This window comes from Oryctolagus cuniculus, chromosome 5 (genome assembly GCF_964237555.1).
Source record: "Oryctolagus cuniculus chromosome 5, mOryCun1.1, whole genome shotgun sequence".
Lineage (NCBI taxonomy): Eukaryota > Metazoa > Chordata > Mammalia > Lagomorpha > Leporidae > Oryctolagus > Oryctolagus cuniculus.
The window spans coordinates 89183873-89202130 of record NC_091436.1 but is presented as its reverse complement, the minus strand read 5'-3'; the positions used below and the strand labels follow the sequence as shown (position 1 = coordinate 89202130).

At 40.6% G+C, this 18258-nt stretch overlaps 1 protein-coding gene across 1 annotated transcript in view; it reads right to left on the bottom strand.

Moving 5' to 3' along the window:
- Positions 1–6498: 6498 nt before the first annotated feature.
- Positions 6499–18258, bottom strand: part of ME1 (malic enzyme 1) — a 242233-nt gene continuing 230473 nt past the window's right edge. Inside the window, exons 13-14 of the mRNA XM_002714552.5 lie at positions 12164–12262; positions 6499–8116 (exon numbers count right to left, since the gene is read on the bottom strand). Coding sequence (XP_002714598.2) covers positions 7946–8116; positions 12164–12262 — 270 coding nt within the window. The 3' untranslated portion in view covers positions 6499–7945. The remainder of the gene's footprint in view (positions 8117–12163; positions 12263–18258) is intronic.

Below are 18258 nucleotides of genomic sequence, written 5' to 3'. Positions count from 1 at the left end.
GGTACTGTTGGAGGTCTCAGTGGAACACTTTTAAGTGGGACAGCTTTTGATTTGCTTTTATCTCAAAGGCCCAGGAGTATGTCAAAAGAATGATTTTTTGCTGAAGAAGGCATGGTTTGCTGAAAATGTAAAACATTTAAAAATTTCTTCTTTATACAGAATCCTGATTTTCAACAGGAACTCTGAGCCTAATGGGTCCCCTACAGTGTCTTCAGGGTAGAGCTAATTTCACTGCAGCCTGGACCAGCGGGGGACATCTCTCTTTTTCTCAGTCCAGTGAAAGGCAGAAGTGTTTGAATCAACCCATTAAGTGGGTCTGAGCAGCACATACAGAATTTAAAGAAGCCCACCAATCAGCGGGGTCTTCCTTAGTCATTTTAAGGAACAAAGTAGCAAGTCTGTGCTTCACAATGAGGGGCACCCTAACACGGAACACACACTGGTCCTCCACAAAACTTGGCTGAGGTGACAAGTTCTTGTGCTTTCATGGGAATTCCCTTTCAACCTCTGACATCCCAGGCATCCGGGGATCTACTTGTGCTCCAAGTCCTCTCGGTGTATCATCATCAATATGCTGGACCAGCATGATGCCCTAGACAATGGTAAGCTGACCAATGCTGGTAGTAAGAAGGATGTTCTAGAAGCAGATACTTAGCCGTTAAGATGCCCATGTCCCACACTGCAGTAACGTGGGTTCAGATCCTTGCTTTGAACTCTTTTTGTCTACTAATAAAACCACAACCAGCTTTTGTAGGCTTACTGTTTGTATGGGATTTTTTTTTTATCATTTTACTTTTATCCTTTTTGTTTCCTTCAATTTAAAGTTCCTACCTCTTTAAAATGGCATATAGTTGATTTTTTTTTAAAATTTAATCTGATAAACTTTGCCTTTAAATTGGAGTGTTTAGTTCACATTTAATACAATTACCAGTGGGGCCAGTGCTGTGGCCTACCAGGTAAAGCCACCACCTGCAGTGCCAGCATCCCATATGGGCACTGATTCGAGTCCCGACTGCTCCACTTCTGATCCAGCTCTTTGCTGTAGCCTGGGAAAGCAGTAGGATATGGCCCAACTCCTTGGGCTCTTGCGCCCATGTGGGAGAACTGGAAGAAGCTCCCGGCTCTTGGCTTTGGATCGCGCAGCTCCAACTGTTGCGGCCAATTGGGGAGTGAACCAGTGGATGGAAGACCTCTCTCTCTCTCTCTCTGCCTCTCCTTCTCTTTCTATGTAACTCTTTCAAATAAATAAAATAAAAAAAAATCATTGTGCTTTAAACAATCTATTTGCTTTAAAAAATTATATATATATATAAAATTACCAGTAAAGATGGGTATTTTGCTATTTTGCATTAATCAAGTGGAAATCATTCAATTTTATTTCCTTTCTCAGCTTTTTAACATTTTTCAGCTTTTTATTCCATTTTATAACCTCTTCTCAGTGGCTATTCTAGAGGTTATAAAACACTTAGTTAACTTATTAAAATTTTTTAAAGATGTTATCTCTTTGAGAGGTAGAGTTACAGACGGTGAGAGGGAGAGACAATGAGAAAGGTTTTTCCATTCACTAGTTCACTCTGCAAGACTACAACAGCTGGACTGGGCCAATCCAAAGCCAGCCTCTTCCAGGTCCCTCACATGGGCGCAGTGGCCCAGGCACCTGGGCCATCTTCTACTGCTTTCCCAGGCCATAAGCAGGGAGCTAGATCAGAAGAGGAGCAGCTGGGACTAGATCCGGTGCCCACATCAGATGCTGGCCAGAGGCAGAGGCTTAGCCCTCTATGCCACAGCGCTGGCCCCCTATTAGGATATTTCTTGAGGGATACTGTAGGCCTACAGTAATTGCTCATGAAGACTGTGCATGAAAGTGGTACATTGCCTGTTGTAATATTCCCTGACATAATTATATACTGCTTCAAGAATAATGGGTAAGCCACACAACTTAATCATTCATTTTACTCTTTGTCCAACTCCTACTTTTACTTCTACATACTTGATAAACATTACCCACATTATTATTTACATCAAAAGGTCAATATGAAACAACTCCTATAACTTATCATTAATATCAACATATATACTGCATAATAGTATTCAATATTTGCCATACATTAACCATTTTTAGCTCTTTTTATTTCTTCCTACAGATCCACACTTCCCTCTGGGATCATGCTCCCTCATTTTGAAGAATTTCCTTTATGTCTCTAGCAATGTTAGGTCTAGAGGCAATAAATGATCTCAATTTTGGTTTGTCTGAAACACCTTATTTTGCCTTCATTTTCAAAGGGTGTTTTCTTGATACATAGAATTCTTAGTTATCATTTATTCTTTCAGCACCTTAAGAGTATCTTTCCATTATCTCTTATTTTTTCTGCTAAGTTTGTTGTCAATCTTATTGTTATACCTCGGAAGGTATTTTTTTTTACTGCTTTTAAGATTTTCTGCTTATTTTTGGTTTTCAGAATTTTAAGATATTCTTAGATGTGGTTTTATTTGTACAAGTATTGATCAGTTGGGGATTGCCAGCTCTGTTTACAAACTGGTAATTTTTTAGTAATTTCAGAAAACTCTTGGTTATTTTCTCTTCAGATAGTGATTGCACTCCACTACTCTCTTCTCCCCTTCCAGCGCTCCACTGCCACAAATGTTAGACCATGTCATAGCAGGCAGCTTTTATTTCTTGCTCATTTTTTTCTGCGTGCTTCAAAATCTGAGTAATTTTTAATGAGCTACCCTTAAGGGCATCAATTTTTTTTTCTGGCTGCTGCTAAGCCTATCCACTGATTCTTAATTTCACATATTTTGTTATTCAGATCTAAAAATATACATTTAATTCTCTAGGTATTTCATTTTCTATTAAAACCTATCTTTCCTTCCATTTTATTTTTTCCCCTCTAATCCCATAAGCATTACTGTAACAGTTTTAAATCCTTGTGTGATAATGCATCTGGATGATTTGTCAATTTGCTTCTATCAATTATTTTTTCCTCTTGATTAGGGTGACAGCTTTCTGCTTCTAGTTTTTTTCTGTTTTGAATGTAGACTGAATATTGTATTTAAAAGACCTCTAGTGACTGAGTAGATATATTTTTTCTGAGAGTGCACTAGGGTGAGAGGCTGAGAACTTGAATCAGGAGTTAAGCTGGATCTGGGCCAGACTGCACTTTAGTTAGTCCGTTTAGTTATAAGAGCAAGTCCTATCTGGTATGTATTACAGGAATAGACCTTGATTTTTCCACATATATTTTAGAGTAAGTTTACTCATTTCCTTGTAAATTTCAACCAAAACTTGGACTTGTGGTAGAGAAAATGCTGTGCTCATCAAGTGTGGTTCATGTTGTAGTCCTGAGGCCAGAGAAAGACAATATCTCTGTTTCTCTTGTTATACCACTGGGGCTATGTGATGATCTTAGGCAGGAGATAGTGGGTAAAAATGGCTGACCCAAAAAACCTTCTGAATAATCTCCCACGCTTGCTTGTCCTTTTGGTGACTCTGGAGGCCACACGATACAGAGGGACGTATTATAAAATGGAAGGGCCTTCTCTCCCAGGTGACTGCAGTAGGCAACAATGTAAGCAAACACTGTGCTTCTATGGGGCGAGTCTGACATTGTGGGGTTTAGCAGCAGTTAGCCTAGCCTGACCTGGACAGAACTGCATTGAGTTTATAGATTATTTGGAGAGAGAAATACAACTTTATATTAACACATTCCAATCAAGAGCATAGGCTCTCCATGTATCCATCTTTCTTAAAGATTTATTTGAAAGGCAGAGTGACACAGAGAGAGGAGCCAGGCTGAAGTCAGGAGTCTGCAACTCCATCCGGGTCTCCCACATGGGTGGTAGGGACCATTTTCCTCTGATTTCCCAAGTGCATTAGCAAGGAGCTGCATCAGAAGTAGAGCAGCCAGAATTTGAACCAGCATTTCAATATAGGATAACCCACATTGCAAGTGGTGGCTTAATTCACTGCTCCACGATGCCAACCCCTTTTCACATCTTTTATATTTTTTTAGTGGAATTCAAATTTTTTCCTCACAGAAGATCATATCATTTATTCTTGTAAATTATAACTCCTTTTTGCCTTTAACATCTAGTTGATCATTGCAGACAGAAAAATTCTACTGCTTTATTTTTTATTTTTTTATTTTTTTTTTGACAGGCAGAGTTAGACAGTGAGAGAGAGACAGAAAGAAAGGTCTTCCTTCCATTGGTTCAACCCCCAAATGGCTGCTACGGCCGGCGCACTGTGCGGATCCGAAGCCAGGAGCCAGGTGCTTCCTCCTGGTCTCCCATGGGGTACAGGGCCCAAGCTCCTGGGCCATCCTCCACTGCACTCCTAGGCCACAGCAGAGAGCTGGACTGGAAGAGGAGCAACCGGGACCAGAACCCGGTGCCCATATAGGATGCCGGCGCCACAGGCAGAGGATTAACCAAGTAAGCCATGGTGCCAGCCCCAAAATTCTACGGCTTTTTAAAGATGATTTTGCATATGGAAAACCTGGACTCTCTTTAATAGTTTTTACTATTGCTGGATGTGTATGCAGATATTATCTGAAAAAATTATATTATTATCTCTTCCTTACTAATACACTATTTTCTTTATCATAGCTTTATCTGATTTCCTTTTATTGTAGACAGTAATCAACATTGTGTTTTTAATACATCATTGGATTTGTTTAATATTTTTGCATGTATGCTTATTAAATGAAACAGGTTTAACATTTTCTTGCTTTCAGTTCTCCATATGTAATGCCCTTTCCTGCCTGGGATACCTGAATACATTCTTATTCTCTACCTAAAACACTTGACTCTACACTTGATCTTAGCCAAAAGGCCGAGAAGTAGTAACGCTTGACTCTCCCAACACACACACACACACACACACACACACACACACATGCATGCACTCAGGCACCATTTGGCTAGCTCCTGCTTATTCTTTATCTTTCTGGTTACTGCTTCCTTTTCCTGACCCCTCCCCTTCTGTCTAACTCATGTATTCATGTGCTCCAACAGATTTTTACATTTCCTCTGCTAATAGCAACATATAAAAAATTGTTAAATGCATTGATTTTCTTAGTCAGTGTTCCCCTTCCTAATTTGCATAGCTGACTGAAGAGAGCCTGTGGGAGGGGGCAGCATTGTGGCATAGTGGGTTAAGTGGCTGCTTGAAACACTAGAATTCCATATCTGAGTGCCAGCCTGAGTCCTGGTCACTCCGTTATGCACCTGAGAGGTGGGGGAAGATGGCTTAAGTACTTGAGTCTCTGCCACCCATGTGGGAGACCACAATGGAGTTCTAGGCTCCCAGCTTCTGCCTGGCCCAGATCTGGCTGTTGCAGCAATTTGGAGAGTAAACCAGAAAATAAAAGATCTCTTTGTCTCTCCTTTCTCTGTTGCTCTGCCTTTCAAATAAGTAAATACATCTTAATAAAACAGAGAGTGAGAGAGCAAGTGCACAAGCCTGGGACAAATCCGTTTTTATCTGCTTTGTTGAGGCATTGTTTACCAAAATAATTTTGAGAAAACATTTCCCATAGACTTAGGTAAGTTTCACTTCTCGTATGGAAATGCTATGTTCAGCTGTTGTATATAACTGTCTCTTCTAGATCAGCACAGTATGGTAGTCACTAGCCAGCTAGTGAGCCCTCATGGCTAGTCTGAACTGAATTAACATTTTTAAAGATTTATTTATTTATTTGAAAGGCAGAGTCATACAGAGGCAGAGAGAGAGAGAGAGAGAGAGAGAGAGAGAGAGAGAAATTGATCCTTTATCTGATGTTCCCTTCCCAAATGGCTTCAACAGCTAGGGCTCAGACAAAGCCAAAGCCAAGAACCAGGAGCTTCTTCCAGGTCTCTCGCATGGGTGCAGGGGCCCAAGCACTTGGGCCACCTTTTGCTGCTTTCCCCAGGCACATTATCAGGGAGCTGGATTAGAAGTAAAGCAGTTAGGTCTTGAACAACACCTATATGGGATGCTGCCACTGCAGGCTGTGGCTTTACCCACTATGCCACGACAGCCCCTGAATTAAAATTTCAGAATAAAATATTTACTAGATTTTTGAAGTCTCAGAATGAACCCATACTGTAAAATAGCTCAATAATGTTTATATTGATTATATACTGAAATGATAACATTTGGATATACTATTTAAAAAAATATATTATTAACATCAGTACCACCTGTTTATTTTATGATGCTAAAAGAAAATTTTTAAAAATTGAGATTACATTAAATAAGGCAATGTGTGTAGAATGCTTAACATCTAATAACTATCCTGTGTTTGTTCCATTGTCTTTCCCTGAGGACAATGAAGTAGCTCACTCCTAATAGGACCTAGTTTTTATGATTACATATATATTAAATGGAGTTCATACTGAAATTAGCAGCTATCAGAATATTTTAAGAATTCGTAATACCTTGTCATATGACCCCCAATACCAAGCAAAATTTTTATTTTAAAAATGTAACAAGGTTTTAAGAAAAAATGACAATTATTTTATAATTTTACTTATTCAATGTTTCTATGCTTTAATAAATCTTTTGCATAGGAGAATACACGTAGTTAGAGCTTTAAGACAACATGGAAACAAAAGAAACAGGTAAGCATTCAGAGTCTTCCAAATAACTATCTTGAGGAAACCCTTAGCTAAATGTTACTTTTAGAAATACCCAAACCGTTTCTACTCACACCTAAAACAGTTTGTGTGACATTCAACTCTCAGTAAAATTATAGTTCAGTTTATATTGAACTTCTTCTTACATTTTCTACAGCATTACTTCAAAAACAGAAAATTCTATAAATAAATAGCCAATGTTATTGCACCTGAGCTTCAGCTTTAAAATTCTTTCCATTTTATCAATCATGTTCTAAGTAAATAGTCTCAGTAACTAAAATATTATACTATCTGATATAATGATAATTTCTGATACCAGGGATGTAGTTACAAAACTTTCTCCAAACTTACAGGACAGGGAGGTTACTATAACATAGCAAGCTCTGCTAACTGAGCTAATCCAGGAGACACGAGGGATCCAGTTTGTCTGGGAGTCATGGTCTTGCTCCTGACTCCTGAGATCCTTGCCTTTGCAGGTCAGCTCCGCAGGCAGCCCTTCCTCAAGGATCTTCTTAACTACCCTCCTTTCAGTCCTCATGGCTCAGACTGTGCTGAACTGAAGGTGCTGACTTCTAGACGAGGCCCACAGCTCACAAAGGCCCTGCAGCAGCAGTGCGGTAGCTGCAGGATACGGCATTTGGTCAGCAGGAAGCAAAGGTGCTGTTAGAGGGATTTCTGACCCATGGTGAAGGTGATCAGAGCTTTACTCTGAGAGATATTCAATGACAAAAGAAAATTCAAAACTAAGACTGCACAGGGCATTGTAAACAGCAGTGATCTCTCTTAGAAATATTAGAATTCAGTTGCACAAAAAGAACAAATATAACCTGGGACTGAAATAAAAATACCTGAGAAGTTATCTTTCTCCAGGTAGCAAAGTAGTGTTGTTTCTGTTTAGCAAAAGTTCATTTATGTCTAAGTTCATGTCTGTCTTCGTTAAAAAAACAAAATTTAACAAAATGCTCAACAAAAGTATTATGAGTTTTAATGTTGATCATATCAGTGTATTACTAATTTTGGTCTTCCCATTAATTCCCTATATAAAAATGATGAGTTTCTCAGTAGTAGGTACAATAACTATTAAACAGAATTTGGCCAGAATAATTAAAATAGAAACCATAAGTAACTGGAAGGTAAATGAAGCAAAATTGCCTACTATAACATTTATTCTAATTTATATTAATATCCCTCCATAAGTTTTGAGACTGTTAAAGTAAAATTATTTTGCTCTAAACATATTATGAATCATCAGAAAAGATTCAAACCTTTAAAAACTATGAAAGACTTCAAGATCTCATTAATGGAGTTAGAAACGCCGGCTATTATGCTACTGTTCAACTTTGGTCTGTATTTTCTGGGCCTGTTCAGGCCAAGAATAACAATCAGGTAGAATCTGGTCATAATCCGTGCTATACATCTGGGAGCGGACAAACGCTTCTTTGTTTTGTGGTTCAGGATAAACTGTGGCTGTCTTTTCCTGGTATGCATCTTTCACAATCTAGCAATGAGAAAAGAATATTAATTACTTTAATGAATAGAGGTGATGGTGAGCACATATCTGAAGCTTTCTTCTGTTTCAAAAAATTAATTTATATCATATATTTCTACCAACATACAGTATATTATCATAAAAACACACTTAAAGAATATATAAAATGAAAAATCTATTACCAATCTCCCAATGTGGGGGGAGGGACTGCTAGTAACTAAGGAAAGTCTGACTAGTGGAGATTTCTCAGAGAAGCTGGTAGAAGTCTTGACGTGGCATGACTGGTAATTAACTTGAACTACATACTTGAATAGTCCTGTTAAGCTTGAACTCTGATACCTTGAATTTTCAAGAATTTCTGTTCTGACGGTAGATAAAAATCTCTTTGTTTCTGCACAGTCCTCTGGTCCTACTCACCTAATCACAGTCATGGTCAGTGCTCCTTGCTAGAGTCACAGAATCGTGTTACTCACACCATTCTGTTCCACTCTGACTCCTCGATGCTGGCTTTCTCCTTGCATGGCTATCTTTCATAGAACCGTGCTTGAGTTTTCTGTCATGACATACTTTCCCATACTTAGGTCCACGTGACTACACATAGTATGCGTATACTTGTCTTAAAATCTTCCTCCCGTAGTTCCCCAAAGATAATTCCAAACTTTTCCCCATCTTCAAATTTCCATTTGACTCTCCTTATCCTATTGAGAGAATTCCAACTTCTCAGAGAAAATGATCTCAATTGCTATCTCCTCTCTATCTTCATACATGCTCCCTTTCTCTACTTTTCTGTTTTAGAGAAAAGTGGATTTCCCTTTTCTTCAAAATTAATCACTTCATATGTGTTGTTTAATTCACATATGTCATTCTAAAAAATTATCACTGAGGAGCTAATTGTATGAAAACTTGTTTGGATAAGTTTCATTTGAAGAGTATTAGAATTATTGAGTGTTTCTTCTCATTGTGAAATTATACACTTATGGAAAATTAAAGACTGTACTGTGCAATGAAGAGCAGGAAACAGAATGTATAAACACAATTATTATAACGATGTTAGAAAAGAAAGCAATCATTTTTTAAAATACAAGAAACAAACACACAAAAATAATAGCAATACTTATTGCAGAATAGTGGTTATTTTTCTTTTCTCTACTTTTCAAAGTGCTAATACTTTGGTATTATTACTTTTAAAACAGCTTTTCTGAGGTATAATTTGTCAGAAAATTCAAGCATTTTTAAACTATTTATTTGAAAGGTGAGAGAGAGACAGACAGGCAGACAGAGAGATCTTCCATCTGCTGGTTCACTCCCCATATGGCCTCATGGCTGGGGCTGCGCCAGGCTGAAGCCAGGATCCAAGAGTTTTTTCTGCGTCTCCCACATGGGGTGCAGAGGCCCAAGTACTTGGGCCATGTTCCACTGCTTTGCTAGGCATATTAGTACGAAGCTGGATCAGAAACGGAGCAGCTGGGACTCAAACCAGTGCCCATATGGGATGCTGGCATTGCAGGCAGAGGCTTAACCCACTATCTCACGGCACCAGCCCCAAAATTCAAGCGTTTCAATGGACAAATTATTTTTGTGACTTGGCAGATTTGTGTAACCATGACCACATCCAGTACACTCCCAGGCACTGCAGTGAGATCCCCTCTCCCAGTGAAGCCTCCACTCTCCTTCTCGGCAGTGCAAACTTGCTGGAAGAGCGGCTTACATTTTGCGGCTGCTGCTGTTTTGCTTTCCTAAGCACCATGAGCACCTCTTGTACTACTGCAATTGCTATTAGAAAAGTTTCTGATAACTTCCCACGTACCCAATAAAAGTCTTCATCCATTTTTCTTTTCAGGATTTGGTTCTGTTTCTACGTCCACCCTGAAATCATCTCTTCTGTCATTTCTCACATGACGCTCAGTGTTGAGTCTCCTTTTAAAATCCTGACCACTTCTTTTCCTGTCTGGTTTCTTTCCTCTGCTTCTAGATAGAATTAACTACAGCCTAGCCTAGGTTTTCTTTCCCTCCTATACTTGCTCTCAGGGCAACCCCAACCATTTCTAGACCTTCATTTGTTACTACATGGAGACGATTCCCAAATCTTTGCTCCAACTTTTCTTTAAGCTTTAGCTGTCTCCAAGTATTTGTTAGAATCGTACATCTGAATGTGCCATTGATACCTCAAATTTGTAGACCCCTCATAGCGGCTTCCTCTCTCAGGTCGGTTCATGGTTATGACTTCCTGATTCCTGTCTTTGCACTCAATATTCTTCTATTACTCTAGGTGTATTATATGAATCTTTTTGTATTTCACTGCTGTCCCCTATTTTCTTAGTTTCTCCTCTATTCATATACTAACTCCTCTTCATTCAAGTCATCAAAATGAGCTTAAAATTATAATGTGGATTCAGTATATTAATAGTTAGAACTAGTTAAAAACTAGTAGATATGTATTAGTAGAAAATGTGAGCATACTCTCTCATAAATAACTAAGCAGGTTATTACCTAAATGCCTAAAATGCCTTCAGCCAACAAGATAATTATATGTGAATCTTAAATGGTGTTGTTAAGTTTGTAATAGCTTAAACTAGTGATTTTCAACCATGAGCAATCTGGCCTACCATGGAACACTTGACAATTATCTGGAAACATTTCCTCTTGTTAAAAATGTGCAGATTCTACTGACATCTAGTGGACAGAGGCCAGCAATGCTGTTAGACATTCTGAAATACTCAGCACAGCATTCATGAGTCATCAAGGGGGCGCCGGATTCTGTCCCGGTTGCCCCTCTTCCAGGCCAGCTCCCTGCTGTGTCCAGGGAGTGCAGTGGAGGATGGCCCAAGTGCTTGGGCCCTGCACCCCATGGGAGACCAGGAAAAGCACCTGGCTCCTGCTATCGGATCAGCGCGGTGCACCGGCCGCAGTCTGCAGTATGCTAGCAGCGGCGGCCATTGAAGGGTGAACCAACGGCAAAGGAAGACCTTTCTCTCTGTCTCTCTCTCTCACTGCCCACTCTGCCTGTCAAAAAATAAAAATAAATAAATAAATAAATAAAAATAAAAAAAAAGAGTCATCAAGCCCAAATACCCAGAGTAATGAGGTTGGAAATCCCCAGCTTAAAACACACAACTTCTGTTATAGACTGAATGTGCCCCTTCTCCAATTCATGTATTGAAGCCCCAACCACTAGTGCTAAGAAGATGACTGTGATTAGAGCTAGGGACCTTGAAGAGGTAACCAAGTTAAAACTGGGCTACTGGGGTAGGCCCTAATCCAATTTGACTTTATCCTTATAAGAAGGGGAAAACGGACACAGAGAAGACCACGAGAGGACAAAGCACAGCGATGGCCATCCGCCTGCCAGAAAGAGGGCTCCGAAGAAACCAGAACTGCTGAAATCTTGATCTTGCACTTCTAGTGCCCAGCTCTGAGAAAATAAATTTCTATTGTTTAAGCAGTGGTATTTGGTTTTGAAATTCTTAGAAAATACAACTGAATTACAAAAAAAAATATCCATTTCTCTCTCAGTTTAGTTATAGAAAATGTCCCTGCCTTTAGGTTCTTCTTGGCTAACTCCTGCAACAGCTCACTGGCCACCTCAACAGCTTTCAAGCTCTCTGCCCTCATTGTTTTGCCCTCTGCCCAGTATTACCTGTTGTGATCTTAGTCTTTTACTATGCCACATCATAGAAACATGGAGATGGCACATGACGTGATCCTGAATGTCGCCCTACCATTTCTGCAATATTTTGGCAATTATCACAAGGGTGATAGGGAAAAGAAAAAAACAAAAAAGAGGTGCAGTGAGAGGAGCCTGGCTGAAAAGAAACCCTATTGAATTATTTAAAGTATAGAAGAAAAAGAACAATGGGGACATAAACGCCAATTCTTCAACTCTTTTGTAAGGATCAAACATAGTTTATAAGCTCTACTGAGCCAATGGACCTCCTTTCCCTGACTTCTGACATGATCACCTGATACAGAGACACATTTCAAAGAAACAGATTTTTAATATTTAAACATGCATATTTACCAACAGATGGAAGGAAAAGTAATCAAGAGTGGTTTTACCTTTTCTGCAATTTTCAGAGAAACATCTCTAATGGTATTCAGGGGAGGATAAAGTCGGCCCTCTTCCAAGTGTTTATCTGATACTTGCTGAGATATTACCTTAAAAATAATAGAAAAGAAAAAAGAAGTTTACACTTCACTGTACACCATGTAGTAGTTATGTGGATATTAAATGAATGGTCTCATATAAAGGCCATGCACGGAAACCAATCACATTAGTATGATCCCATAACTTGACCTCCCCTCTATCAATGGAAAAACTGAGAGAGGCCGGTGATTGTTGGGATCACACAGTTAGTGAAAAAGATGGGAACAGAATCCAGGTTTCCTCTCAGTCAAGTCACTTTTCTACTGTATCACGAGATACTGCAAACTTTCCAACTGATGCACTAGGCGAGCAGGGAGAAGAGGAAGGAAGGAAGGAAGGAAGCGAGGGAGGGAGGGAGGGAGGGAAGAAGGGAGGGAAGAGGTGGGGAGGAAGGGAAGAAGGAAGGAAGGAAGATAGATGATAGAAGTAATGGGGAAAGCACAGGAGGGCAGTTATAGGAGGTAGAGCAGGAGGCTGAGAGAGCTATCTCAGAGCCATATCACAAGTAGGATATCAATCTTACAGAGACTGGCCTCAGTTTTGTTGTCCCCAACCCATTACCCCGTTCTAAATCAGAGTTATTTATTGAACTCTCCTAAGCAAAGACACAGATGTGGCAGCAACTTGAAGTCCCCCCTGCCCCTCCCCCTGGCTCCAAGACTCTGATTAAGTCTCTAGGGGGCTGGATCTAAATTAGCTCAAAGCTGGGGCTTTGTTTAATAGAAATAAATTGGATGTGGAGAGGAAGAAAGAAGCCTTCCTCATTTGCAGCAGTTTGAACAGTAAAACTTGTTTGTTGGGGCTGGCGCTGTGGCATAGTAGGTTAAGCATCCATCTGCAGTGCCAGCATCCCATATGGGCACCGGTTTGAGTCCTGGCTGCTCCACTTCCTATCCAGCTCTCTGCTGATGGCCTGAGAAAGCAGTAGAAGATGGCCTAAGTGCTTGGGTCCCTGAACCCGTATGGGAAACCTGGAAGAAACTCCTGGATCCTGACTTTGGATTGGCTCAGCTCTGGCCATTGTGGCCATTTGTGGAGTGAACAAGCGGATGGAAGACCTCTCTCTGTCTCTCCCTCTGTCTGTAACTCTGCCTCTCAGGAAGTAAATAAATCTTTTTTTTAAAAAAAATTTGTTAATATCCCTTAATATATTTTACATTTTTTAAATCATGAAATTATTTTCAAAATGTTGTTTTGTTGCCCACCACCAAAAACATAAGACTCTGAACATATAACACTACAGGAAAGTCCAAAAAGCACTTCCTGTTCTTGAAAGATTTATAATTTCATGAGGTAATAGGGTATAGGAATAAAATGAGAATAGTGAAAGAGAAGACAGACTAGGTTAACAGTAAAATATGAGTGTTAAGAAATCTAGAGGAGCCAGTGCCGTAGCTCAATAGGCTAATCCTCTGCCTGCAGTGCCAGCACACCGGGTTCTAGTCCTGGTTGGGTCGCTGGATTCTGTCCTGGTTGCCCCTCTTCCAGGCCAGCTCTCTGCTGTGGCCCGGGAGTGCAGTGGAGGATGGCCCAGGTGCTTGGGCCCTGCACCTGCATGGGAGACCAGGAGAAGCACCTGGCTCCTGCCATCGGATCAGCGCGGTGTGCCGGCCACAGCGCGCCAGCCGCAGTGGCCATTAGGGGATGAACCAATGGAAGGAAGACCTTTCTCTCTCTCTCTCTCACTGTCCACTCTGCCTGTCAAAAAAAAAAAAAAAAAAAAAAAAAGAAGAAGAAAGAAAGAAAGAAAAAGAAATCTAGATGAAGACTGGTTACAGAGGCTTCAAAGTGCAGAGGGGCTTCAGTCTAGAATCAAAAGGAAAGAGGAGGTTAGGCAAACAGGAACAGGGTGGGAATTCCAGTCAGAAGACCAGAGTCAGACCAAGAGCAGTGGAGCAGCACTCAGTGGATGTTTCTTGATGTGGGGGAGCAGAGGATCTGTGTAGAGAAGCAAGGGTTGGGGCACTGTCGATGCCAAACAAGGAGTCTGGGTTAAATCTTGTGGGTGCCTGAGGACTTGTGACGTGGGACACTTAGGAAGAAATGGAATAGTGGGAGGAAGAAGGAGTTAAAGTTATTAGAATAACTCTTATTTAATTGATAGTAGCTTACATATTTACATAAAATATTATAATATGTGGTTATAATGATGAATTATTAATCATAATTGTATAAAATGTATTATTTGCCTATTAGTTTCTTGCCTTTGTAACAGGATGTTGAATAACATTTTTCCTTTACCCAAGAATGGGTGCCTATGGCCCCAAACATTAGGACAAAGATACAGTAAGTATTCTAATATATAAGGATGTCCCTAAATAAGTGTGGCCTCCATCTCCCTCAGACCCTAAGTGGTGACAGAATCAGCCCTGCCACCCATACAACCATAGCCGCCCCGTCCCATAAGGCTGAGATGAGGAGATTCAAGGACTGCTGATGACAGTGCAACATGGCTTAGTGGCTTTTTTTCTCCTCTTCTTGCTGCATGCCACCTCTCATTGAAGGCTTGAGGAGTCCTCGTGGAGATGTTGCATTTTTTTCACCCCTCACTCTCAGTAGTTAGAGGAGAAGTGAAAGGAAGGAAGAGTAAATACATGGGGGTAGCCGTAGAGAGTCTGCATTTCCATCAGTAGATCTGGTGTGGAACGCTTCCCAAGGTCAAGTGGCTGCTGAAAAAGAAGCCATTATATCCTGGGAGACTTGGAGAAGGGTAAAGTGCCAGGGTTGGAGACAGATGCCTAAGTTAGGGTCCTCTGAACACATATGTGTTCCAGGAGAGAGGCAGATATAGACCACAGAGGGCATGATGGCCTCAAATAGTGGAGCATTAATAATATAGAAGTTTTCCATTTTCCATATCCTTCCTTCTCATCTGCAACACATTTGAAGAAATAAGCCTTGATGAGAAGAGGAACAGCATTTTTCAGAATCTAACCACACACAATTCCCCAAACTTCTCATGGTGCTAGTGTGGAAGAAAAAGTAAAGGATATGGGTCTTCCCCACTTGCCAAGTCAGGTCTCTTGCACTACAGAGAGGAGATGATATTTGAGTTGGGTATAAAATCTTGACCAGAGCAACTGGTTCCTTGTTCACTGACATAATCCTAGCACCTGGAATACTACATAACATATAGTAGGTACTTAATTAACAACTGTTAAAAGAAAAAGTGAATTGAAAAGTATGGGATTTTACTAAGATGCCATCAAGAAAAATAAAAGGGAAATCTGAAGGGAAATTTTATAAAACAACAATTGAAGCAAAATAAAACTATTTTATGTTAATTTGATATTGAATTGAGATTGCTTTAAAAAAACCAGTTATTTCCTGTCCTGCAAAAGATTTATGGCAGATTTAAACCCATTGGAATTTCTCAGATGTTCAGGCAAAAATATTTATGGTATCCAGCACTGTTATTTAATTGAATAGAAAAGAAAACTGAGTAAAAAATATAGTATGGTGGTTGAAAGCTCAAACACTGGTGTGAGGTAGACCTGTGTTTGAATGTTGACTTCACTAATTATTACCTGAATTTGCACAAATTATAAGTAACCTTCCTAAGTCTCACTTTTCTCATCAGAAATGTAAGACTAATAACAGTTCCTAGCTCACAGAACTAAAAAAAATAAGTTCCAGCAAAGAATTTACCACAGTGTCTGTCAAAGTTGAGTGTTCCATGAACCTTAGCCATTGCATTTAAAACAAACAAATAGGCAGCATGGCAAAATAGAAGCAAAATAGCTTTCTGGATCAAATCTAACTTGACAGTGCATTAGCTTATTAGATACTGGATTAGGAAGCAAGTTTCATAACCAATCACCCATGTGTATTGCATCTGCTACCACTAGTTCCTTGATGGTTTTAGCATCATTGTGCTTTCCCTAGAATGCTACAAAAATGTCATTTTAAAGAGACTGTCACAATCAGAAGATGTCTGAATTATAAAGTATAGTTTGAGTTTTTGCTCTTCATTTGTGTCTTTCATACAGAGAGAAAGTCAACAAATTGTGTAAGAGTCAAGTAGCAAACAGGCAACCAACAGGAGCCTCGTTAAAATTTAAGGGGTGATTCTGGGAGGAAAAGGAGAGAGAACATATGAATCCTAGTCTCACTCTCACCTATAGACTCATTCATTAAAAACTACTGGCTACCTTTGATGTAGTATGGATATCTCTAATTACATTCCACTGATTTCAAATAATCTCTCCCCATTTCATTCTTTTTTTTTTTTTTTTTCCTGACAGGCAGAGTGGACAGTGAGAGAGAGGGACAGAGAGAAAGGTCTTCCTTTGCTGTTGGTTCACCCTCCAATGGCCACTGCGGCCGGCACACCACGCTGATCCGATGGCAGGAGCCAGGTGCTTATCCTGGTCTCCCATGGGGTGCAGGGCCCAAGCACTTGGGCCATCCTCCACTGCACTCCCTGGCCACAGCAGAGAGCTGGCCTGGAAGAGGGGCAACCGGGACAGAATCTGGCGCCCCGACTGGGACTAGAACCCAGTGTGCCGGCGCCGCAAGGCGGAGGATTAGCCTAGTGAGCCGCAGCGCCGACCCCATTTCATTCTGACAATGTTATGGCAACTAGACTTTGAGTTATCCAATGACTTAAGTGAATCAAAGCTTCTTCCAGATTCTGCTGTCCGTGGTGAGGACCTTTGATGTCCTCTGGGCAAAAGTATGTCTTCCAGGTATGAACAGAATGCAAAGACTCTGTTCCCAGGCTCTGGTATAGAACATACAGGCTCTAGTATAGAACATACATAAAGATGACCTAAGGGAGCACTTTGTACTCACATTATAGGTCATGAAGACTGTCCATAGTGCCAAAGGCCAAAACCCTCTGTCCTGTAAAAATGTCCAAAAGTAGTCTTTGGGATTGGTACCAACCCATAAGTATTTTACTTCCATAAGAAAGCCAAGCACTATTTTTTAAAAAATACAAACCTAACTACTATTAAATTTTGAGTTGCCAAACAAAAATCTCACCTAGATCTCCTACATGGTATCTTTTTAAACTGTAAAATACAATCAAAGTAAGAAGAACTTTCTCCTTTTTTGGGGCCCTCCAAGAGTGAGTGTCTGTGGTATTGTCTAGTTCTATTTAATTCGACTCAACAAATATTCACTAAGCTTCTGCTTTGTGCCTGACTAGGTGCTACTACTGGAGTTTTGTTTTTTTTTTTTTTTTTTTTTTTTTTTAAGATATATATGGAAAATTCCCTGTCTTTAAAGAAGAAAATCGAAAATTTAATCATAGAGACAAACACACCATCTTTTAAAGTATGAAGCACTCAAGAGCATAATACGCCGGCGCCGCGGCTCACTAGGCTAATCCTCCGCCTAGCGGCGCCGGCACACCGGGTTCTAGTCCCGGTCGGGGCGCCGGATTCTGTCCCGGTTGCCCCTCTTCCAGGCCAGCTCTCTGCTGTGGCCACGGAGTGCAGTGGAGGATGGCCCAAGTGCTTGGGCCCTGCACCCCATGGGAGACCAGGAAAAGCACCTGGCTCCTGGCTCCTGCCATCGGATCAGCGCGGTGCGCCAGCCGCAGTGCGCCGGCTGCGGCGGCCATCGGAGGGTGAACCAACTTCAAAGGAAGACCTTTTTCTCTGTCTCTCTCTCTCACTGTCCACTCTGCCTGTCAAAAAAAAAAAAAAGCATAATACAACCAGGAATAAAAGTGTGTGTTGTAATGTTTAACACAGAGAGGTGTGATTAAGGAGAAGGATCAGGATGAGCCATCCTTGTTACAGAAAATTCAAGGTGAGAAGAGCCCTAAGTAGTATACTGAAGGACAGGCTGTTATGTGGGGGTAATTCTCAGGGCTTTCCAGGCAGGACAGCAGATAAAGCAGGCACCCAGGCATATGTATGTACAGGGTGTCTGAATGCAATCAGAGGAGGGGGAATGGAGAGAATGCCAGATTGCTAAATGTTGGTGCCTAGTTGAAAAGGGGTGTAATGAATAGAAACATGCCTGTTGAGCACAAGGGAAGGTAAGTGTGGGTTTG